The sequence below is a fragment of the Dipodomys ordii genome, unplaced genomic scaffold (assembly GCF_000151885.1).
Source record: "Dipodomys ordii isolate 6190 unplaced genomic scaffold, Dord_2.0 Scaffold63, whole genome shotgun sequence".
Taxonomy (NCBI): Eukaryota; Metazoa; Chordata; class Mammalia; order Rodentia; family Heteromyidae; genus Dipodomys; species Dipodomys ordii.
In genome coordinates this window covers 8,385,164-8,410,829 of record NW_012267279.1, presented here as the reverse complement: position 1 = coordinate 8,410,829, position 25,666 = coordinate 8,385,164, and the positions used below count along the sequence as shown (strand labels likewise).

At 36.7% G+C, this 25,666-nt stretch overlaps 1 protein-coding gene across 1 annotated transcript; it reads left to right on the top strand.

The window, feature by feature from the left end:
* The first annotated feature begins 342 nt into the window (after window positions 1-342).
* On the top strand, window positions 343-25,221 carry Nfu1 (NFU1 iron-sulfur cluster scaffold). Its single transcript, XM_013022583.1, has 8 exons — window positions 343-379; window positions 1,654-1,754; window positions 6,075-6,210; window positions 8,823-8,889; window positions 11,763-11,877; window positions 14,303-14,363; window positions 21,336-21,510; window positions 24,803-25,221. The coding sequence occupies exons 2-8, from the start codon at window positions 1,664-1,666 to the stop codon at window positions 24,845-24,847; spliced, it is 690 nt and encodes a 229-aa protein (XP_012878037.1). The 5' UTR covers window positions 343-379; window positions 1,654-1,663; the 3' UTR covers window positions 24,848-25,221.
* Window positions 25,222-25,666: the final 445 nt, after the last annotated feature.

Here is a 25,666-nt window from a genome sequence, read left to right as displayed (position 1 = left end):
GGCTCAAGTGGTAGAGTGCTAGCCTTGAGCAGAAGAACTGAGGGGCAGCGCCCAGGTCCAGAGTTCAGGCCCCACGACCAGAAGAAAAAAACCAAAAAACGCCCAACAGGAAGTTAGAGTATTAGAGTTTGAATATTCAAATATTTGGTGTTAATGGTGCTTCTGAAGTGTAGATAATTTCAAGTGGCTTCACAGATTCCTTGATTCCTCATTTAGAATTTTCCCACAATGTTATTAATGCTAATTCTTTTGTTCTGAATCCTTGGTGCCAGCTCTATCCAGCAACATCTAAAGAAATTCACTTAAGTTACAGGCTCACAACATCCCGTAGTCTTTATGTACAAATGATACTTAAAGATCACCAAAGATGGGAAGAGTGGTAGGTCATCTGTATTCCATTTACTTGATGCCTACTTTCTCCTTTATGAATACCAGAATTTGGTTTTGTAAGAGAAAAGCGACACAGCTTGTTTGTTACGTTTTAGGTGAAAAGCAGAGAAAAATAAGTTTTGAAGTAATTGTGTGTGATCACAAAAATGTCTCCTGTGCTTAAAATTCTCCTATGAAATCATAGTTGTAATGCATAGCAATATTTTAAGTTGATTATTACAGTAGATTATATCACAGTTCTTAGTGGGTTTTTTTTGTTTTTTTGATTTTTTGGGGGGGTTCAGTTGTGGGGCCTGGACTCTGGGCTTGGGCACTGTCCCTCAGCTCTTCAGCTCAAGGCGAGTGCTCTACCACTTGAGCCACAGCACCACTTCTGGCTTTTTCTGCTTATATGGTGCAGAGGAATTGAACCCAGCCCTCATGCATGCAAGGCAAGCGCTCTACCACTGAGCCACCTTCCCAGCACCAGTTCTTAGTTTTTTTTCACTACTAAAGTCACATTTTATTTTATACTCTACGGTAGTAATAGTAGTGCTTTCGTCACTTGGATGTTATATAATTATATCTCCTGTAATTGAGAATATGAGTCTCCCTTTGATATTTATCTGTTTTTGAAATTTTGGCATTATTTGCCAAAATAATAATGTGTATGGAAATAATGTGGTTGAAAAATGAAAACAAAGTCAGGTCTATAATTTTTCTTTTCTTATTTTTTTCTGTTCTCCTTCTTCTCCTTCCCCTCCTTCTCCTCCTTCTTCCTCCTCCTCCTCTTCCTCCTCCTTCTTCTTCTTCTCCTTCCTCTCCTCCTCCTTCTTCCTCCTCTCCCCATCTCCCTCCTCCTCCTCTTCTTCCTCCTCCTCCTCCTCTTCTTCCTCCCCCACCTCCTCCCTCCCCCTCCTCCTCCTCCTTCTTCTTCCCAGCACTAAGGCTTGAACTAGAGCCTGGGTGCTATTCCTAGCTTTTTTTCACTTAATGCTGGCACTCTAGTACCTGAGCCACACCACCACTTCTAGTCTTTTCTGTGGTTAATTGGAGAAAATAGTCTCCCAGACTTTCTTGCCTGAGATGGGTTTGAACCACAATCCTCAGACCTAAGCCTCTTAAGTATCTAGGATTACAGGCATTAGCCACCAGTGCCTGGCTATATTTGGTTTTATTATATTGCTAATTGTATTTAAAATTTGCATGCCTTTTTTAATGAATGAAAAGCAGAAACTGAATTTAAATGATTAGATCTCTTAAGATGTCATTTATTATTTGTAGACTGTGTCATATGATGAATCCATATGTCATCAAGAAGCAATCTCTGCATCAGTTTGTACGAAGATCCCCTTTCCCACCACATCCAGCCTTGCATCATGCAGGTAAAGTTTCACCTCTTAGAGCAAAATATGACTGAGAAACTAATGGAAGTCTCAAGGATTTTTATGAAATATGAATTTGCAGATTTTTTTATTCAGGGATTTTTAAAAATGTAGTGTTTTAGTTTTATTTTTCTCTTGTAACTATTTGCACAGGTTATATCTAATAAACCTGTGAAATCTTAGATTCCTTTTAACATATCCCCTGGTGCATGAGTTGCTTGACAAGTGATTTCTGAATTGAAACTATTGTAGAAAGAAGTTATACATGAAATTTGTTTCCAAGAATCAGGCATATTTGAATCTATAGCTTTCCTTATTTTGATAGGAAAACTTCTAAAATCAAATTTATGGCTTTTATCTAGACCTTCAGATTTTAAATGTAGTTTTCTTTGTCAAAATCAATTATTGTAGATTTGTTGGCAGAATTGTGGATAGTCTTTGATTTTTTTAATATTGGAAATAAGTGTGAAGATAGAAGTTTAAAACAATTTTGAAGAATAATCACTGTACTATGGTTAGGGAAGCTTGGGAGAGTGTGTCTGTTTAAATGCCTCTATCTGTGGCTATGGGCTGTAAGCATATGATTCAAGTTGTCTCTCTTTTTATCACAATATGATCACCTTCCTTTGGCTATAGTCAGGTTTTGACTGCAGTGACTCAGGGCATGCCCTTAATCAGGATAACATCTTACCTCTTCTGTGCACTGGAGGAAAAGAATGCTTCATGCTTGCCTATTCCCTTGCACAAAAGAGTTTAGGTGTGTATAATTGAGTAACTCAGCACGTCAGACCTTTTTAATTAGACTTAAAATTTTGCAAGACTAAAGTATATGGTCATATATACAGGCTTTATATTGAATACCTGCTAATTTTAATATTGTTACTGATTTTAAGCACCACCAATCTGTTGTGGATGTCATAGCAAGCATAAAAAGAAAAATATTTTATATCAGATTCAACCTGTTTTAACTCTTAAGACATTTTCAGGAATATTTTTCTGGATGCTAGATCTAGGAGTCTTATTTGAAATACCTAATTAAACCAATTATGATTTTGTTATTCAATTTAGTCTTTTAAAATGGCTTGTCAAGTATGCAAAGAGAAAAGTTATCTGGTAATGTTACATATTTTCACAATTTTATTTCAGGCATTATGTAGAGAACATATGTTCATTTGGGGGTGGGAGCTGTAGTGGAATTTTGAACTCAGACCCATACACTTGCTAGGCTTTACTTGAGCCCTCTTATGATCTTAAATGATATGGTTGTTGTCTTTCACATTTATAGTTTTTATCTTCAAGTATTTCGTTGTGTAAGAATAATTTTCCTCAAGTGGACTGTGAAGCCAGATGTAATTCTTCAAATATTAGTAGTAGAGTGCCTAATATATGCAGAGACGGTAACTAATAAATTGTTAAGACGGAAAAAGAAAAAAATTGGTTCAGAACCAGTTGAAGGAACTTTGCAGTCCTTTATTCATAGAAAGTGATGTTACTTTTTTTTTGCCGGTCATGGGGCCTGAACTCTGGGCCTGGACACTGTCCCTCAGCTCTTCAGCTCAAGGCTAACACTCTACCACTTGAGCCACAGCACCACCTCCAGCTTTTTCTGCTTATGTGATGCTGAGGAATCAAACTTAGGGCCTCATGCATGCAAGACAAGCACTCTACCACTGAGCCACTTTCTCAGCCCATGATGTTACTTCTTTCTTTAATATTTCATTTGAAAAATTGTTCCCTTATAATGCAAGCTTCTCTTAGGAATGTCTCAGTTGGAGGCATAAATATTTTAAATAAAGTGCTTGAACATTGAAGTTTGATTTTTTCTTTCTTTGCAATTTATCTGGTCAACATGTCAGCAATTGATGTCAAATTAGGACATTAACTTAAGCAAAAGGTACAGGAGTTTAATTTCTGCTTCATTTAGAAAATGATTTAAAATCATTTCTCAGCTGTCAAGCTAGAACTTTCTCCCTAAAATGGCCAAGAAAAGCACTGAAAGGCAGTGAATATAACTCAGTGGTAAAAACATTTACCAAGCATGTGCCACCTACTATATGTTTTACCAAATTTAATCACTTTCAATTTAAATATAAAACTATTTCTTTTGAGAATTTTGTTTCTCCTAAAATATATGGCATGATGATAATGGCAAAATAGGAAGACTGATCTTAAGCCCATTTTCCTTTGATGCTTAGCATTAACTGATAAGAATTAACAGTACACTGGTTAAGATTCAGTACCAGAAATTTATCCAGATTTGAGTTCTGGTCATTTCACTGACTCTGAATGATTTGAGCGTTAATTTCCTCATTGATAATATAGGGCCCTGGTGGTTCATGAATGTAATTCTAGCTACTCAGAATGCTAACATCTGAGGAACAAGGTTCAAAGACAGCCTACGCAAGAAAGACTGAGATTCTTATCTCTAACCACCAAAAAGCCAGAAGTGGAGCTGTGGCTCAAATGGTAGAGCACTGTCCCTGACAGTGCCCAGGCCTTGAGTTCAAGCCTTGGAACACACACAAACACACACACACACACACACACACACACACACACACACACACACATGAGAAAAAGGATAAAGCTGGAAACATTTCAGCAGTATAGTGCTTACCTGTCATGCACAAAGCCTTGGGTTTGGTTCCTAGCACTGCTGATAAAATAAAAAGAAAAATAGACACAGTGTTTCTGAGATTTATTTTGTAACTAATAAAGGTTTGTTTAACCAGTGTGTTTATTGTTTTCAAATGATGAAAACTCCAATGCTATTTTTTTGTTCTGCAAGTTTCCATAACTGCAGGATAGTAAATTAAAGATACTGTCTGTTCTCTGTTGCATTAATGAATTCATTCCAAATATAATCATAGTCCTAGAAGAAATACACACAAAATGAGTCTATGAAGATACTATTTAAATATTTCAGAAAATAATTCACATAGATGTTCACTTATATGATATTTTATATTGTTACCTACAGTAATATTGGACAAGTTACTTAACATCTCTGAAACTCATTTCCTTTATGTGGTACAAAATGGCAAAAATAGTTCTTCCCCTGACTCCTGCCCAGGTTTCACTATGTGGACCAGGTTGTACTTGAGCTCATGATCTTCCTGCCTCAGTCTCCTTAGTGCTGGTACTACACATTTGTGTTTCTATACCTAGGTCAGTCACCTTTTTTTTAGTAGTTCATGAGGCTTGAATGCAGGGCTCAGGCACTGTTCCTGAGTTCTTTTGCTCAAAGCTATTGCTCTACTACTTTGAGCCAAAGGCCCACTTCTGATTTTCTGGTGATTATTTGGAGATAAGAGTCTCATGGACTTTACTGCCCTAGGCTGGCTTTGAACAACGATCCTCAGATCTCCACCTCCTGAGTTGCTAGTAACTTTTTCTTTTTCTTTTTTACTTCTTTTCTTTCTTTCTTTTTTTTTTTTTACCAGTTGTGGGGCTTGAACTCAGGGCCTGGGCACTGTCCCTGAGCTTTATTTATTCAAGGCTATCACTCTACCACTTGAACCATACTGCTACTTCCGGCTTTTTCTGTTTATGTGGCACTGAGGAATCCAACCCAGGGATTCATGTACGGTAGGCAAACACTCTACCACTAGGCCACATTCCCAGCCCAATAGTAACTTTTTTATAGGGTTGTTAAAAGCATACATTCATTTTACTTTTTATTTATTTATTTGTTTGAGTTGAACAAATTTATTTTTCAAAGTAGTGTTGTTAGAAATAAACACAGTGGGTTTAAGGTGTAATTGATTACATAGGGAAATTCCAAAAATAAAGCATACATGCATTTTAAACACTTGCCTATGTATCTGGCATATCATAAACAAATATTATTGCTGTTATAAATTGTTGAGCTTATTGTTTTTTTAAAAAATAGTAGTATTTTGGAAAGAAGTGACTATGCCATTGTATTATCTTAGTGTCATAGTGATGGAAATCTATAATTAGTACTAAGATAGCCATTGGTTCCAAACTGCAAAACAGATTTATATGACTTCTGAATTGTGATGTTTACTTAAGAGTAATATCCTATTTAAGAGTAAGATATTGCTGAAATCTGGTGAATAATAAAATTTTCTAAGTGATCATCATATTAGTATAAAATCCAGTGCAGCTATCTTAAATATAGGTGTATTTCTTTCTTGTTTTAACTACTGCTTGTTTTCTCAACTTGGAAAACAAAGCTTTTGGGGCTTCTCTTTTTTCTTTTGGTTCCCTGAAAAATGAGTACTTCATAGTCTATAAACTTGTTAGCTCCTCTTTTTTTTTTCCTAGCATAACAACCTCCTTCTTTTTCTTTTTTAGTGCGGCACATGTTTATTCAAACACAAGATACCCCAAATCCCAACAGTTTAAAGTTTATACCAGGAAAACCAGTTCTTGAGACAAGGACAATGGATTTTCCCTCACCAGCTGCAGCATTTTGCTCCCCTCTGGCTAGGTATATTACTGTTTTGGCTTTTACTGAAAAACATAAACAATTGATGTTGATGTTAAGACAGCCATATTTACCTATTGCAATTTTATGTGGCATTGCATTGATTTCAACATATTACATACTTTATTTTCTTTTCAGTTATGAGATAAAAGAACAGTAAGACTTGATGTTAGAAAACTTTTCTCGTGAGCTGGGGATATAATTCAGTGGTAGAGCTCCTGCCTTTTATGTGTTCATGATAAATTTTATGTTCTCTTTATAAATCTGATGGTTACAAACAAGAAAATTTTGCTCAATTCATTTTATAAGTGCCAAATATTTCACTCAGAACTATAAACTATTAAAATTATCAACTATGGCATAATTTTTTAAAAATTTGTCAATAGAATAGTTTTTAAATTCACGAAAGACAAGTTTAAATGTATGTCAGAAATGAGAAAGCACAAGTGATAAATTTTTAAAATGCACATCTGTTGAGCCAGTAGCCACAGGAATCATTTATAAAAAGTAATATTAAAGTCAAACAACATCAACTAAATGTTTTTCTTTTTGTGCATGCTAAGCACCCATTCAACGACTCAATTCTACTCCCAACCCTAATTGAAATATTTTGTCACTTCATCCTAATACTGATTGCTAAAGATATTGTGAACATAAAACTGAGATTACTGGGCTCAGTGGTAGAGCGTTTGCCTTGCATGCTCGAGGCCCTGGGTTCGATTCCTCAGCACCACATAAGCAGGAAAAAAAAAAAAAGCCAGAAGTGGTGCTTCCGTGAGACTCTTATCTACAATTAACCACTAGAAAAACCAGATGTGTTGCTGTAAGCTCAAATGGTAGAGTGTTCACCTTGAGCTGAAGAGCATAGGGACAGCCCGGAAGTCCAGAGTTCAAGCCCCACAACCGACAAAAAACACTGAGATTACTATTTTTATACAGATTTCTATACAGCAGTTTTGTATATCTCATTTAAAGGAACTAGAGACAAGTCACAGAAATAGATTTTAAACTTTCTAGTTATTAAATATGTATATTTCCTTTGACTTAAACATAAACTTCCCAAAATATGTCTTAGTGCATTTATTTTTTCACACTTTTTGACACTAACTATAATATGAAATGTTTTACTTGGTAATGAAATACATGTATGTGAAACATGTAGAGGAAATAGAAAAGGAAATACATTTTTGTCATCATGGGGTTTGAAATCAGTGCCAGGATGCTGTCCCTGAGGTCTTTTGCTCAAAGCTAGTGCTCTTCCCCTTGGAGCACAGCACCACTTCCAGTTTTCTAGTGGTTAATTGAAGATAAGAGTCTCATGGACTTTCCTGCCCAGGCTGGCTTTGAACTATAACCCTCAGGTCTCAGCCTCTTAAGTTGCTAGTATTATAGACATGAGCCACTAGCACCTGGTAAAATGAATTTTTGGTCAGTCGTGGGGCTTGAACTCTGGGCCTGAGCGCTGTCCCTCAGCTCTTTAGCTCAAGGCTAGCACTCTACCACTTGAGCTACAGCGTCACTTCCGCATTTCTGATGGTTTAATGGAGATAAGAGTTTCATGGAGTTTCCTGCCCGGGCTGGCTTTGAACCATAATCCTCAGGTCTCAGGCTCCTAAGTAGCTAGGATTACAGGCATGAGCCACCGGCACTCGGCTTTGAAATGAATTTTTATATCTCCTTTTTTTCTTATAATGTTCAGAATTATTTTTAAGTTATCATTTTAAATAAAATAATAAAATTCCAATGACTACATTATTGATTTTGCAAGTATATGCTAGAGTTTAGGAACACTGTCTTACAGAATAGTCACACATGTACACATAGTATGTGTTTATTGTAGCATAGTTGGTAATGGTCTGAAAATAGGGCTAGGAAGTTGGCTCAGTGGTAAAATGCTTGCCTCACATGCATGAGGCCCTGGGTTCAATTCCTCAGCACCATGTAAGCAGAAAAAGCCGGAAGTGGCGCTGTGGCTTAAGTGGTAGGATGCAAGCTTGAGCTGAAGAGCTGAGGGACAGTGGGTGCCCAGGCCCAGAGTTCAGGCCACATGACTGACAAAAAAAAAAATCATCTGTAAGCCAAATGTAAGCTCCTGAAAAGAAGGCTATCTGTCTCCCTTATCATTGTCTTGCTAATGCTTCAGACTCAGCTTGTTATTCAAAAATGTCCAAATATTTGCCGAGTGAATGAATGACTGAGTAAATGAATAAATACATAGTATTCTATCTTCAGGAAGGCTTTTGACAGTCATCCTTTCGTTTGTATCTAAGTAACTCATCTCTTTATTATTAAGTCCTACTACATTTTTTGCATGTACCACAGTTGTTTTATTCACTAGTTGATGAACATTTTCAGGGTTTGGGGGAGCTGTTAGAAGTAAAACTGTATGAATATTCATGTACAAGTCTTTGTGGAGCATATATTTTCATTTCTCTTGAGTCAGTACCTAGAAGTGGGATTGATGGATTGATGGATAAGAAGATGAAACAAAACTGGCCATGAGTGTATTAGCTGGTGATAGGTAGATGGAAGAGGTTCTTTTACTTTTATTGCTACTTTTCTATATGTTTGAAATTTTTCATATAAAACATTTTTGTTATTTTCTGTATTCACAGGCAGTTATTTAGAATCGAAGGAGTAAAAAGTGTGTTCTTTGGACCAGATTTCATCACTGTCACAAAGGTATATAGAGAATTATAGAAAATAAGGCTTGAAGTATTTATAGCTTTTTTGTAGTCCAGTGCCCTTTCCTAGAATCTTCATTCTTTTTTTTCACCTAGTATAGAGTTCCCATTCCTATTGTCTTTAACACATAAAAATTTTTAAAAATCAGATTGTCTTTTCTAAAGTCAATCATTTAAGAAAAAATTTTAAGTTGAAATTAATTAGCATCCAGACCTAACTACACTCTGAATGCTTCATTTTTCAGAAAAAAAAAAATCCTTGAGCCACAGCAAGTCACATGCAGTGTAGACACTGCATGTTGGCTAGACATATATGACTAGCCAACAGTGAGACAACACTCAACCTTGGCAGGACTAGAATTCAGTTTCCAAGTGTTATTTCAAGTGTCTTTACTTGTTGTTTAAAATGTTAATTGTTCTGAATTCTCAGAAAGCCCTTTCTTGGCTATGATAAAACAATACTCCCTACAGGAGTGAATTTGTTTTTTTTATTACATTTAACCACTTAATATTTGTTATTTTGTTACCTGTCTTTCCTTCCTATACTAGAATGAAAACTCCATGAAGATAAAGATTGTCTCCTAAAATAATGACTATTACATAGTAGGCATAAAAAGTCATTTTTTGAAGGAGACAGTGATACAGAATTTCCTGAACTAAATTTTGTGCTTCTAGTGCTTTTCCTCAAATGAAAGGTTATGGTGAGCAAATGTGGGTTGACTGACCCTCAGCCATTACCTTTGTAACCAATGGATAGATTTCTACCCAACCCAACCCAACCCAACCCAATCTTTGCTATATTTTAGTTTGTATTTCTCTCTCTTTTCTCTCTATTTATTGAGATAATTCCATTTGTTGAGGTAGAATTCTATTCCAGTTGTCAAATAATTCATTAAAATATTACCTGTGTGGGTACAAGCCTGTAGTTCCAGCACATGGAAGGGTGAAGCAGGGACATCACAAGTTTGAGGCCATCCTAGGGTATGTAGCAAACCCTTTCTCTAAGCAAAACAAAACAAGCTGGGCTCTGGGGACTCAGGCCTGCAATTTTAACTGAGTATCTCAATTCTAGGCCAGTCTTGGCAGAGAATGTGATGGTCTCTATCTTCTGGAGGGTAGTTGGACACAGCGGCATATTCCGTGATTCTAAGAAGTCTAAAGATTGGCAGATTACAGCTCAGGCCTGTCCCTGGGTAGGAATTAAGACCCTATCCTAAAAATAACCAGTGAAAAACCAAGCTGGGGCATGGCTAAGTGGTATCATGTTAGCCTAGCAAACATGAGGCCCTGAATTTAATATACATTTATTTTCCTAAATCCTAGACATATTACTAGTTTCATGCTATGTCCATAGCAGTGCCTGCTTCTTAAACCTTTTGTTTATTGCTTGGTACTAAGTTCATGACAAAAATAATCCCTTTATCCACATTGAGTCAGTTTTGAATAGTATTTTAAGTGTAGATTCTAGCTAATAGCATCTTAATCTAGACTATATTTCTATTTTCTCAAAAAGAAGTTTCCTTAAATAAAATAAAGAATAATCCATGTGCTGATGGCTCACACTTGTAATCTTGGTTACTTAAGACGCTGGGATCCAGAGGATCGAGATTCAAAGCCTTTCAAGGCAGAAAAGTCCATGAGACATCAAAGTAACCAGCAAGAACTGAGCTTGGAGGTATAGCTTGTGTGGTAGAGCTAGCTGAGCCAATATGAGGCCCTGGATTCAAACCTTGGTATTAGCAGAAAAAAGAACAAAACATGTTATATTTTTATTTTGAAGACATTGGTATTATTTAGGTATTTACTAATGATCTTTTTATTTATGGAAAAAATGTTGTCTAAGGATATAGATCAAACGATTTTATGTAATCTTTTTTTCTAGCAGAGTGGCCATTATTCCACAGCATCTTTGAATTTTTTCAACATTTTTTATGGAATATAATATAAATTGAACTTTTGAATAGCCGTGGAATGGCCTATGTATTTGCTTAAGTAGTTCTAACTTATTTTTGTTAAAAGAATGAGAGAATCTCTTTGTCTTTAAAAATAGAGAATCTGGGCTGGGAAGGTAGCTCAGTGGTAGAGTGCTTGCCTTGAATGCATGAGGCCTTGGGTTTGACTCCTCAGTTCCACATAAGCTGAAAAAGCCAGAAGTGGCGCTGTGGCTCAAGTGGTAAGGCGCTAGACTTGAGCTGAAGAGCTGAGGGAGGACTTGCAGGAGCTTACCATCATGGAGAGATCTGTCTGCCGGAGCCTCAAGACACCAGAAGAAATAGATTGATAGTTGATGAAGACCTCAGTGATACTGAAAGGGCTGTTTATCTGCTCAGTGCTGGTCAAGATATCCGGAACAAGTGTGATTGCAAATCTTCCAGTTTTGATGCGACAATCCCACTGCACCTCAGAGAGTCTTGCCAAAAGTCAAAGAGGTCCTGCATGTTGCCAGTATGGAAATGCAATTAACTGCTATGGTGTCATTCCTGACCATCCTGCAGGAAGAATGAGTGCCAATCCATACCCAGAATTCAGGCACCATAACTGACACACATGCACAAAAAAGATAGAGAATCTGTTCAATATTTTAATTGTCTGCATCATATGGTATCTTTTAATATTTTAATAATTCTTGCCTGTATAAGGCATGGTACATACAACACACTTGATAAAAGTTTGATGAGTGAATACATAGTAGACTGTTCCATTGTGTCTTTTAACTCTATATGTGATTCTTAAGTAGAGTCACATATTTTGTAGAAATGGGTGCTGTTGTAAAGTCTATATAGGAAATGTGCTTGGAAGGTTCACAGTGGTATTCTGAATTTGTCTTTGCCCTGGGTTTGAAATACAGAATTTCCCTTTATATGTTTGTAGGAAAATGAAGAAATAGATTGGAATTTACTGAAGCCAGATATTTATGCAACAATTATGGACTTCTTTGCATCTGGCTTACCCCTGGTTACTGAGGAAACACCTGCAGGAGAAGCAGGTAATATGTTGAGTAATTAATATTTATCTTTTTCCAGACTTTTCTATTTTGTTCACATTTGTCGTGATTGTAGAAGTGATAGGAATACAGATTTTATCATTTGATATGTTTGGCTTTGGTGCCAATATCAGAAAGGGTAAATATATGTATGGTTTTATTTATGCTTTTTGAAAAATTTTAATGTAAATTTGATGATTGCACAAAGGTAAAACCTTCCATTATGAATTATTTTTCCTGTGGTGTTTGGGATAAACCCAGGGTCTTGAACATAGTTTGACAAGCTCTCTATTACGGAGGTAAGTCCCTAGCCCTCAGTTACAAAGTCTTTGTACATGAAAGAAATAATGTAATGATCATTAGTTTGTCCTCCACTTACTTTTAACAGATATTAACTCTGTGTGTATGTGTGTATGTGTATATATGTGTGTATGTGTGGGTTGTTGAAGATCAGACAAATGCTCATTTTTTGCCATAGTTGCTTTAGATCCTTTTTTACTTTTTTCTGGTTGGTCATGGGCTTGAACTCAGGGCTTGGGCACTGTCCCTGAGCTTTTGTGTTCAAGGCTAGCATTCTATCACTTTGAACTACACTTCCAGTTTGGGGGTAGTTAACTGGAGATAAGAGCCTCATGGACTTTCCTGTCTGGGCTGGCCTCGAACTAAGATCCTTAGATCTCTGTCTCCTGAGTAGCTAGAATTACAGCACTAGTTTTTAGGTCCATTTTGAAATAAAATATTAATGATAATACAAATACTCTTATTTTCCCTTACCTTTTCCTTTTGTATTTACAGAGATGTGTGAACTTGGTTTGTTGTTATACTTTACTATGCATGTAAGTCTGCAGGGAATATATAGTATTGCTTTTTTTCTATAGTCCCAAATTCTGGGATTATAGACAAGTGCCACTATGTCTTCTTCTCATGTTTGTTCTTAACCTTTGAATAACTTGTGTTATACTATTACTTTATCATTACAGTGTGATATCTTTGAAATATATCCATTAAAAATATAGTTTTAGTTCATTTCAATTGGTGAATGATATTCTATTACATGAATAAACTACAGGTAGTTTGTTCCTTTTTACTTATGTTCCAGTTGGTCACCTGTATTGATTTCTATTAAAAAGACTGATGCAGGGGATGTTCTTATGTAAGTCTTTTGTATATGTGTAAAATATGTGGAATGCTTTTGTAGAATATGTTCCTAGAAGTGGTTATTGTATCATAAATGCTAATTGACATTTAGATCAGCAGTATATAAGAATTGCTGGATTTTAAAAATAATTACTTTTATTGTTATAAGGGTTATGTAGAGAGGTCACAGTTAACATAAGTCAGGTAAAGAGTACATTTTCTTGGTGTGTATGTATGTGTATGTGCCAATCCTAGGAACTCAGGGCCTAAGCATTGCCCCTGAGCTTTTTTTATGCTAAACACTATCATTCTACCACTTGAGCCACAGCCTCATTTCCATGTTTTGTGTTCATGGACTTTCCTGTCTGGGCTGGCTTTGAACCTTGATCCTCAAATCTCAGCCTCCTGAGTAGCTAGGATTACAGGTGTGAGACACCAGTACCAGGCTAAGTTTCATTTTTTTTTGTCATTACTTAGTATTCTTTTCTTCCCTCTGGTCTGCTTCCTACTTCCCTTTCTTTCTCTCTATTTTTGGGTCCTAATAACCAGGACTCATGCATGCTCAGTGTGTACTTTACTACTGAGCCAAACCCCTAACTCCTTTTGCTCTTTTTGTTTTTGAGACAGGGTTTCATTCTACAGCTCAGGTTGGCCTCATACTTGCTATATAATTCAGATTTGTCTGTCAGGACTGGCTTAGAATCATGATCCTTAGATCTCAGCCTCCTAACTAGTGAGGGTTACAGGTGTGAGCCACCAGTGCCCTGTACTATTTTTTTAGTCCTTGAAAATGAGCAAAATTTATAGATGTGCTAAAACTCTCAAGCTCTGACATGATAAGTATTTAAATATGCTCAACTTCATTACTAAATGTTCAGTGGATCCGTATTTCTTGTTTTCTTTAGAGAATCATGTTGTCCCCAAACTATGACGTATTTCCAACTTACATGTTGTTTGATTCTATGTTTTTAATGAATCATTAAGTCAAGAATTATCCTGTTTTCTCTCTCTGCTGTTTTCTAGCTCTTTTCTAGCTCTTCTCTTTTGTAGCGATTTTCTCTCTTTTCTAGCTCTCTCTTAGCTCTTTTCCCCAGCTCTCTCTTTCCCAGCTCTCTCTTTCCCAGCACTCTCTCTCTTTCCCAGGCCTTTCCCCACCGCGTGGAGGACCAAGATGGCCTGGTGCCAGCTAGTATGATGAATAAACCTACCCTTACCTGAAAAAATAGGAATTATCCTGTTTTAATACTTGTATGAATACAAAATTTCTACTATCATTTGTGATTGTTTCTAGGTTCTGAAGAAGATGATGAAGTTGTGGCAATGATTAAGGAATTGTTGGATACTAGAATACGGTATGTGCTCCTCTTTCTACCCCAAATCAGATGCTGCATAGGCAATTTTCATTATAGCAATGTACTCTTACTTGTCCATGAAGTTATAGTAGAGTGCCAAAATAAGCACAAATTAATAAAAGCTACAATAAGTAACTATAAAAATTGAATTTACGGTATATAATTTTTGTATTCATCCAAAAATATAATACACCTGCTAGAAATGTGGCCTGAGTGATAGAACCTGCCTAGCAAGCCAAAGCTTTGTGTTCAAACCCCTGTAACCATTCACAAAGGAAAAACATGAAGATTACAGATAGCTCTATGGTAGAGCACCTACCTAGCAAAATAAAGCCTAGAATTCATTGCCACCACCACTGGGAGAAAAAAAAAGATAACAGGTCTGTGGTGTAGCTTAGTGACAGAACACTGATGTTCAGTTCTTAGCTCTGTACAAGACAAAATACAACAATTAAAATACCCATAGTCAAGGATAAATTTCCTTTACAGTATTGATTTGGCATTGTTATATTGGCAGTACTGGGGAAGCCAGCAACTTCCTTAGCTTGCATTCTATCACATGAGCCATGCTTCTGTCCCTACTTTTTACTAGTTGCTTTGGAGATGGTATCTAGCAAAGTTTTCTGTTTGGGCTGGCATCTAATTTTGATCCTCTAGATCTCAATCTCCTGAATAGCTAGGCATGGGTTACTGGTGCCTGATAGTATTAACTTTTTTAGAAAGATAAAGGGGCTTTAAATTTTTCTTAGAAAATTAAAAATATCTTAATTTGGAGAAAATTGTGAGGAGAAGACTACCTACATTTCAGGCAATTGGCTATAAAGATTTAAGTTTAAGGAAGTAAAGAATAGTAGACTATGCTTTTGCTTACAGTAGACCACTAATCCATATTTTTTCAGATAAATTGTTTAAAGGCTTTAGATAAGCTGTCAAAGCCACCTAGGGTCCACGTACAAAGATGTGGTGAGAAGGGAAGCCCAGTGAAACTTTCCTTCAGCACTTTCTGATTGTTGGTATAATGCCAGGATATAAAAAGCTGGGCAGAGTATAGCAGCAAAGAATCAAAGAAACTATTAAGCTTTCTGAAAGTTTGTTTAGATGGGAAGAAAATTTAAATTCTGGGTTACTAATGCAGTCTTGGTTAGTAAGACTAAGATCCCAGAGAGCAGGGAAATTAAGAGGGTAAATTTACATAGTTAGTAACAATATTATATTCTAGAAAATCACCAAGAGTATGTTTTTTAATGTTTTTACCACAAAACATGCTAACTATGAAGTAGAGAGGGAGATAAGGGAGAATGATGTAGAGGGTGACTAATGAAGATACATTGTAAGCTCTTGAGCTATATACCATTCTATAGTGTATATATTGTAAAATATCATGTGTGCATTTTAAATAAATATATACATCAATAATTTTATCAACTAAAAATAATTAGCTTAAAAGAAAGGAAGTAAACATAACCCTCAGATTCTTCATTATGGGAATGCATTTACTTATTCTTAGCTGTGTAGGGGAAGAGATAAGTCAAACAAGCAGCAACTGGAAAGCCGAACAGACTTTTGGCAGTTTTATTGTGCTAGGGACAAAAATTGGAGTTTAGGCTGTGTCAAGGAGGTTGGACCTCAAGAAACAACTAGACTCTTGTTTGGACTTCTGGGAGAACTATACCCTTGAAATGGAATAAAGTAGAAATAACTAAGCTAATAGAGCTGCTTAATTCAAGAATAGATTGCTCTGGGTACCAGTGGCTCATTCCTATAATCCTAGCTACTTGGGAATCTAAGAATGAGAGGCTCAAAGTTCAAAACCAGCTCAGGCAGAAAAGTACCCTTTTCAACTCAAAGCTACATGGTGTGTGCCTGTCTTTTACCTTTTTAGGAAGTTGAGATTGTGAGGACTGATGGTCTAGGCTAGCCTATACAGAAAAGTTCACCAGACTTTATCTCAGTGGAGGAAGCTGGGTACATAGTTTGTGGCTGTCATTGCAGCTATTACAGGAAGCCTAAAATAGGTAGATCATGGTCCAGGCAGGTACCTGGATGGAAGTGAGATCCTCCCTCAAAAATAATCAGTGCAAAGAAAAAGGATAGTGATAAAATGTTTAGAAAGTGGGAAGCCCTGGGTTCATAACCCAGTACTGCAAAAAATAAATAAAATAGAACAGATGATCTGTTGCTAGAAGATAGGAAAAATCCTATCTGATGTAATATAGTACTGAATCACCTTATTTTTTTTCTTTTTTTTTTTTAGAGGGGAAATCTTTGTTTTTTTTTTTTAATTGTGAAAATACATACAGAGGGGTTACAATTACATGGGCAAGATAGTGAGTACATTTCTCATCAAGCATTGTTGACTCCTCCTTTGTTTCCCCTTCCCTTCCTTTTCCCTCCCCCCCCCCAGCCAACATTGTAAAGTTCGTTTTTCGACATAACATCTTGTACATCTCATTGTTGTAATGGGTTCACCTGTAACCCTATTTAAACAATTTGCTTTTCCCCTTCCCCTCCACAAATTATATCAACATCAAATACAGTGAAAACAGGGCTTATACCATGGGGGAGGGACATACAAAACAACAAAGAAATCATCTTATAAATATGTTGGAAACAATCGCAAGAAAGAAAAAAAAACATTTGAATCCTTATCTTGGGGTTCATTTCGCCTAACATCAACTTGTCTGAGTTTCTGTTTGTCTCAGACATATACTAGTTATTGCAAATCTAAAGGCTACTCAGAGGCAGATGATTCAAGCCATTCAAGGAGTCAGAAATTGAGACTAGCTGGTATAAAACTGTCCCCCAGTATGTCCTGGCCTGATTCCCATTAGGACTTTGAAAATAGATCATTAGAAAATTAGCTCACAACATCTATCTGCTTTATATTGTTGTATCTAATGCCAGGCCAGCAAGAAGACCCTGGGGCCACGTAGCTGTTTTTAGCAAACAGGAGTACCACATTTGTAACATAAACCTTTTTTTTTTTTAATATGCTGGTATTGGAGTTTGAATTCAAACCTTATTTTTTTCATAGAGTCCATTATTTAGTAAAAAAGTTATGTCATATATTGAAATTAGAATAAAAGAATAAAAGATCCATAGATAACCTATATATTAGAACTATCATACTGGTCTTTAAGATAACTATGACTAAAAAATTCAAGAAAATAGATGAAAAGATGAAGAATTTCATCAGAGAACTGGAATCTGTAAGAAAATAATAATTCTTGAGCTAGAAGTAAAATAACTTAAATACTCATTTAATTATTCTAACATCAAATTAGTTACAGCTGAGGAATGGATTTGTATACCAGAATATAGATCAGTAGAAAATATCCAGGTTGAAGCACACAGAGAAGAGAGAATAGGAAATTCAGGGAAAAAAACATGAGAGACATAGTATATGACAGAAGGGATCTAATAGTGCCCTGTAGGGTTTGAAATATACCTAGAATTAAAATAACATGACCTAAATATAAAATGTGGAGAATGTAAGTGTTTTAAGGTCTTGGAATCTAGGAAAACAATTCAATATTCTGTAGAGAAAACTGTAACTAGTAAAAGATTCTATAACAAATAACTGTGTAGAGGGGGGAAATTAAATACTAAAAAATACTCGATTGATCCAAAATGATAAGATAGTAATATAACCGCAAATATCTTGATAGTTGCATTTAACAGTATGTTGGTTGTCAACAAAAAATAAGGTTGTAAGATTAAATGTGAAAAACATGAATGTGCTACTTAGGAGTATGCACTTTAAATCAAAGGTCACAGGTTGAGAATAAAAAGATGAAGAAATGTATACTAATTGAAGAATGAATTAAAAGAAACCTATGAAGGTATATAGATATCAAAACATGTACCTTACAGCTAAAGATAGTATTACAGATACAGAGAGATCTTTTTGTTGTTGTTGTTGTTGGTGGTGGTGGTGGTGGTTGTGGGGCTTGAACTCAGGGCTTGGGCTCTGTCTTTGAGCTCTTTCACTCAAGGCAGTACTCTACGCTCTACTTCTAGTTTCCTGGTATTTAATCATCAACTTTCCTGCCTAGGCTGGCTTTGAACTAAAATCCTCAAATCTCAGCCTTCTGAGCAGCTAGGATTACAGGTGAGAGTCACCAGTGCCTAGTGACTTTCTTGTCGGCAAGACTTTCTTGTCATCAAAGGATACTTTTATGGTACAAGATGAAACAGTAGATTTTATTGTATATGTAGAATGTGTAAGGAACTACAAATTAAAAAAAATACAGATACAGACTGGACCGACAAGTATTTTATAAAAGACGATAATCAGATACCACTAAGCATAATAAAAAAGGGCTCAGCCTCAATCATTACAAAGCCACTAGAATGTTTAAAATCACAAAGATTGAAACTTCTTTACTGCTGTGGGAATGCAAGTATATATAACTCTGGAAAAATATCTGGCACTGTTTACTAAATCTGCATGCATTCACACTTTTTTTTCTACACAGAAATTTTTATTGTAAGTCAAATACATTTACTTAATATATGTATTCCATGTTTTTTGTTTCTTTTTTATATATTTTTATTGTAAAATATACTGTACAGAGGGGTTACAGTTATATGAGTAGGGTAATGAGTACATTTTCTGTTGAGCATTGTTACCTTCTCCTTTGTTTTTCTCCTACCATCCCTTCCCTTCTTACCTCCCCAACTCCGCCCCCCCCAAGTTGTAAAGTTAGTTTTCAACATAGTGTCTTGTACATCTCATTGTTACAATGGGTCAACCTGTATCCTTGTTTCAGCATTTTATTTCCCTTCCCCTCCCCAAATTAGAAAAATGTATATACAAGATGAAGAGGAAATAAGAATGGCCAACAGACACATGAAGAAATGCTCAACTTCTCTAGCCATAAAAGTAATGCAAATCAAGACAACATTGAGATTCCACCTCACCCCAGTTAGAATGGCTATAATCAAGAACTCTAACAACAACAGATGCTGGAGGGGATGTGGCCAAAAGGGATCCCTACTGCTTGTTGGTGGGAATGTAAACTTGTTCAACCACTTTGGAAAGCAGTATGGAGGTTCCTCAAAAGACTTCACATAGTGCTTCCCTATGACCCAGCAATCCCACTTTTGGGCATTTACCCAAATGATCACAAACAAGGTCATACCAAAGCTACCAGCACACTATGTTTATCACAGCATTATTCACCATAGCTAAGATACAGAACCAACCCAGGAAATGTGACACACACACACACACACACACGAATTCTATGCCTCCATCAGAAAGAATGACATTGCCCCATTTGTTAGAAAATGGAAAAACTTGGAAGTGAAGTAAGCCACACCCAAAGAAACATAGGTTCTATGGTTTCCCTTATTTGCAATAACTAGCATATTTCTAGGACAAGCACAAAAGGTCAAAAGCTATGTACATATGACCATATAAGATGATGCTTAAGTGAAATGAACCCCAAGATAGGGACACAAGTGGTTTTATCCTTGCTGTTGTTTTTAATGTATTTATAATGTACCATGTGATTTTTTTTTTGTTTCTTAAGTATGTTCTTCCCCCATGGCATAATCCTTTTTTTTTTTTTTGGTCCAGTCGTGGGGCCTGGGCGCTGTCCCTCAGCTCTTCAGCTCAAGGCTAGCACTCCACCACTTGAGCCACAGCGCCACTTCCGGTTTTTTTTTTCTGCTTATGTGGTGATAACCCCTGTTTTCACTGTATTTGATTCCGGTCCCCTGCATCTTGTATGTGCATTCACACTCTTGACTCAACAGTTTTGTTCTCAAGCATTTTCCACGTAGTAAAGACATTAACAAGAATCTTAATTGTGGTGTGGGAATGTGGCTTAGTGGTAGAGTGCTTGCCTAGCATACATGAAGTCCTGGCTTTGATTCCCCAGTACCACATAAACCAAAAAAGTGCTGTAGCTCAAGTGGTAGAGTGTTAGCTTTGAGCAAAAGAAGCTTAAGGGCAGTGCCCAGGCCCTGAGTTCAAGCCCTAGGACTGGCAAAAAAAAAAAAAAAAAAAGAATCTTCATGGCTATTTAGCTATTTGTAAAAGCCAGAAATTAGTTATCTAGTAATACTAATTCAAGTATCTATCAATAGTAGAATGGATAATAAATTATGGCATATTAACTTAGTGGAGTATTATGCAGCAGTGAGATTGGATGATTTAAGAGAAGAAGAACCCAGATACAAAACAGTGAATACACTTTGATTTAGATACAGAATTTGTCTTTGTAAATGATAAATTGAAGAGTAGACAAAGCTAATCATTGGCCATAGAAATTAGGATGGTAGTTATATCAACAAGGGAATGATTAAGACAAAGGGAGACGTGGTAACATATGTCTATAATCCCAGATACTTGAACTGAAATCTGGGCGTCAAGGTTCAAGGCAAGCCCAGGCAAATAGCATCTCAACCAACAAGCCAGGCATGGTGAGACACAGCTATAAGCCTTATGAGAAGGTGTGTAGGACCAAGGTCCAAGGCTGGTCCTGAGTAAAAATGTGAAACCTACCAGGCACCGGTGGCTTATGCCTGTAATACTTCTTACTCAGCAGGCTGAGATCTGAGGATCTTGGTTTGAAGCCAGTCCAGACAGGAAAGTATGTGAAACTCTTACCTCTAATAAACTACTCAAAAAAAAAAAAAAAGCCAGAAGTGATGGTCAAGTGGTAGAGTGCTAGCCCTGTGCACAAAGAGGCTCAGGGACAGCATTGAGGCCCTGAGGTCAAGCCCCAGGACTGGCAAAAAAAAAAAAAAGAAAAAAGAAAAAAAAGATCCTACCTAAAAAATAATTAAAGCAAATTGTTGAGGATGTGACCCAGTTGGTAGAGTGCTTCCCTAGCAAGCAAGAGGCCCTGGGCTCAAACCTCAATAGCACTGACAAAAGAAAAAAAAATCCCAAACTCTGAGCTATATTAAAATTTAAACTTCTGTTGTTTTAAATGTGTGACAAATATTCTGTGGCCCCAGGCCGACTGTTCAGGAAGATGGAGGAGATGTAATTTATAAAGGCTTTGAAGATGGCATAGTACAGCTGAAACTTCAAGGTTCTTGTACCAGCTGCCCCAGTTCAATCATTACTTTGAAAAATGGGATTCAGAACATGCTACAGTTTTATATTCCAGAAGTAGAAGGTGTCGAACAGGTATGCCAATATTATGTTTGTGTAAACATGAAAAAAATATGACCCAACTTTTTCACCAAGGCCAGATCTTTGTGTTTCAGTTGTTATCAGACTTGAAGCCTTTTTATTTTTTTAAACTAACTTTAGTATTTAGAAGCAACAGATATGTGCCAGGCATATATATATATATATATATATATTACTACATTTAATCTCCTAATAACACGGTGTATTAACTAAGTCATCCCCACTTTTTACATAAGGTAACAGAGACTCAGAGACACTGTTGTTCTGATTACAGCAGAGAAATTATGAAAAAGGGATTCAAGACATCATCCCTTGAGGTGGATTTTAGAAGTCTTTCAAAGTGGAAGAGCTCATTTCTCCACATTATTCTTTCCCTGTGTCTATTTCTCTCCCTTTTTTTCAGGCTCTTACGTTGGGCCTCATAGATGCTGTATGTTCCATATCCCTAAACCCTTCTTATTTTAACCAGCAAGGAGCCAATGCAGGAATCATCCTTTGTTGTACTGTGAAACAGAACTTTGTGATAGGGAACTCTTATCTATAGCATATTTGATTTTTTTTTTATCTGAACAGGCCTGAGGAATATAGATAGCACAGTACAACATTTTCTTAGTGTAGTGTCTCTCATGGTAGTGATTCTTAGCCAAGAAGCCTGGCCTTCTGGAGAGAAGTTATCAGGGAGGGGAAGATTATGTGGAGATTAGAAACCTGAGAAAACACTTTAGATAAATCTGTGTCCTTACAAGAGGGTATCTCCTTCCAGCTTCTCTGAGAACCAATTCTGAGTAGCAGTATTGAAATCTGTCCTTTTGGTCCCGTGTACACTAACCTTTCTTTTAAAGTTCTCATCAGTCTTCCATTTGAAATGAAACCCTACTTTAGCCCAAAGCTTCTTTTTGTGTGTCTCTGTCAGTGTTGTTCAGGTCTAACCCTTGAGAAGACTAGAAATCATATCCAGGTCTTTGTATTTCTCTGCAAAACTAGCCTTGTTTTCCAAATGTCCTTTACATATTTGTATGAAGTGAGTATCAGAAACTTGTGCTTTTGGCTCCCACCTGTATACCTAACTACTCAGGAAGCTTGAGATCTGAGGGTCACAGTTTGAAGCCAGCCATGGCAGAAAAGTCTATGAGACACTTGTCTTTAACCAGCAAAAACTGGAAGTGGAGATGCTACTCAAGTTGTAGAGCCTCAGCCTTGAGCAAAAAATCCAAGTGAGGGGCTGGGAAGATGGCTCAGTGGTAGAGCGCTTGCCTTGCATGCCTGAGGCCCTGGGTTCGATTCCTCAGCACCACATAAGCAAAATGAAAAAAGCCGGAAGTGGTGCTGTGGCTCAAGTGGTAGAGCACTAGCCTTGAGCTGAAGAGCTGAGGGACAGCGCCCAGCGCCCAGGCCCAGAGTTCAGGCCCCACAACCGGACCCCCCAAAAAAAATCCAAGTGAGAGCACAAGGAATTCAATACAAAAAAAATATCAAAATCTTATTCCAAATTTAGGAATAATTCCCTAAAATAGGAGTCAATTTATAATTTTTTTCTCTGTCATTTGTGGGGCTTGAACTCTGGGCCTGGGTGCTGTCCCTGAGCTCTTCAGCTCAAGACAAGTTCTCTACCACTTGAGCCACAGTGCTATTTACAGTTTTCTGGTGGTTATTTGGAGATAAGAGTCTCACAGGTTTTCTTGCCCAGGCTGGCTTTGAACCACAATCCTCAGATCTCAGCCTCCTGAGTAGCTAGGATTACAGGCATGAGCCACTGGTGCCTGGCGATTTATAATTTTATAAATCAGATATTGCTTAAATTGGATACACAATATTCCTTGGAAGTACATGTTCCCTTATATTCAATCTAAAAGAAAAACTATGAGAGAATTATTTTTTTCATTGTCTCAGAGCAGAACCAAATTCACTTAGAATTTGGTTAATATTTGTTGGTTGTTTTTTGTTTTGTTTTTGAGATGGAATTTTGCTGTGTTGCTCAGGCTGGTCCAGAACTGCTGGGCTCAAAATAATTCCGTATCTCAGCCTCCAAGTGCTGAGACTTCTTTGCTATCATGTGTGGCTCATCTAGACATTTTTTAAAACATATTTTTTGTTTCATTATCCATTATGGGACTCTTTAAAAAAATTGTACTCATTGATTCTTCCATAGAGTAAAAAAGAAGAAACATTTTTATTCACTTGTCCAGAGGGAGTGATGCATTTTGATTTTAACTTAACTGATTGTAAACATAAATTGCCATTAAAATGTAGTAGGTATGGTGAGGAGAAAAAGCATTCATAAATTTGTATGATTTTTTTTTTTTTGTCAGTCGTGGGGCTTGAACTCAGGGCTTGGGCTCTGTCTTTCCTCAGCTCTTCAGCTCAAGGCGAGCGCTCTACCACTTGAGCTACAGCGCCACTTCCGGTTTTCTGGTGGTTTCTTGGAGATAGGAGTCTCACGGTCTCTCCTGCCCGGGCTGGCTTTGAACCGCCATCCTCAGATCTCAGCCTCCTGAGTAGCTAGGATTACAGGCGTGAGCCACCAGCGCCTGGCTTGTATGATTTTTTTTAATTGAATTATATCACTTATGTAGGTGGGACCAGGGTTCATTGTTACATTTCCATACATGCTCTATATTTCAGTTTCCCTTCCTCCATCACAGTCACACCCTTAGGTAACTTTTCTTGTTTCCAGAGGTATTGCTCTTTCTTATCTGGATATACTTTTACTTATGGAAATGTTAACCTTTTCATTTTTTCTTTAAGTATTCATTAGTATTTTTCTTCCTTGAGTCTTCACACTTTTAAGAGTCAGTTATTTTTTATCTGAATAATACTAAAGTAAGTAGTTGATAGTATGGTATTCTGGGTTTTTCTTTTTTTAAGAGACATATTTTTGTAATACTTTTACAGTAATAGTTTAGCTTAGCTCTACAGTATATATTCAAATAGAATATATTATAATATATAATGAAACTGCTTTAGAAACAATATACAAAGTTACTTCAGTTTTATGACTACATAGTAACAGTTAATTATTTATAGTCTTCTTTACCCAGCTGAGACTTGGGACTCTGCTACTGGAAGCCTCTTTTAAGACACATAAGAGAGATCAGTTCTCTATGCATTTGTTTTTACTTTCTTAGGATACCAAGTTATGATTGTGAATTGTACTTAGGAACTGTTGATAGATTGATTTTTATTGGATTGCCAAGCATTGTTGTAGACTTCTTCAAGCAGGTAATTAATATTAAGACTTTCCAATCCTTTTCTTAATTCTTAAATTCTCTTTATTTTATTACTTTAGGTAATGGATGATGAGTCAGATGAAAAAGAAGCAAATTCGTCTTAAAATAATCTGGATCTTTTTGGTGGCACAGCAGTTGAACTTACTGATAACAAATAACAGGCTTTTGTTAATAATATGCTAAGGTAAAAAACAAAAAAAATCATATGCTAAGTAACTTGAGGATTAATAAAATATGCCCTGTCCTCAGAGAATGATATATAAATATTATATTTTGCTTTACCACATGAGTTATTTATAACCTCCTGAGTCATCTGTACACGTGGATTTTTTCCAGGGATATTTTTATTTTTGTTCATCATTTCTCTTGCTGCCTTTTTTGCATACTTATATGAAACAGTTTGAAAATAATTTTCTCCCACCTAATTTATTTGCTTTTTTTGTACAGAATAAATAGGGAGAATGCTTTTGTTGTGTGAGCTGTCTATAACAAGTTTAGTTATTTTCCACTTGTTAAAAAAAAAAAGGTAGAGACATGCTGGTGACTCATGCCTATAATTGTAGCTATTCAAGAGGCTGAGGTCTGAGGATTACAGTTTGAAGTTAGCCTGGGCAGGAAAGTCCATGAGACTCTTAACTCCAGTTAACCATCAGAAAACCAGAAGTGGTGATGTGGCTTGAGTGATAGAGCACCCAGGTCCTGAGTTCAAGCTCTAAGACTGGCACTCCCACTCCACAAGAAAGGTAGGCCAGATAGCTCACATCTGTAATCCTAGCTACTCAGGAAGCTGGGATCTAAAGATCGTGGTTCAAAGCCTGCCCAACCAGAAAAGTCATATTCCATCTCCAAAATAACAAACAAAAAGCCAGCTGGAGGTATGGCTCAAATGGTTGAGGCCTAGCCAAGCAAACAAGCAATCTGAG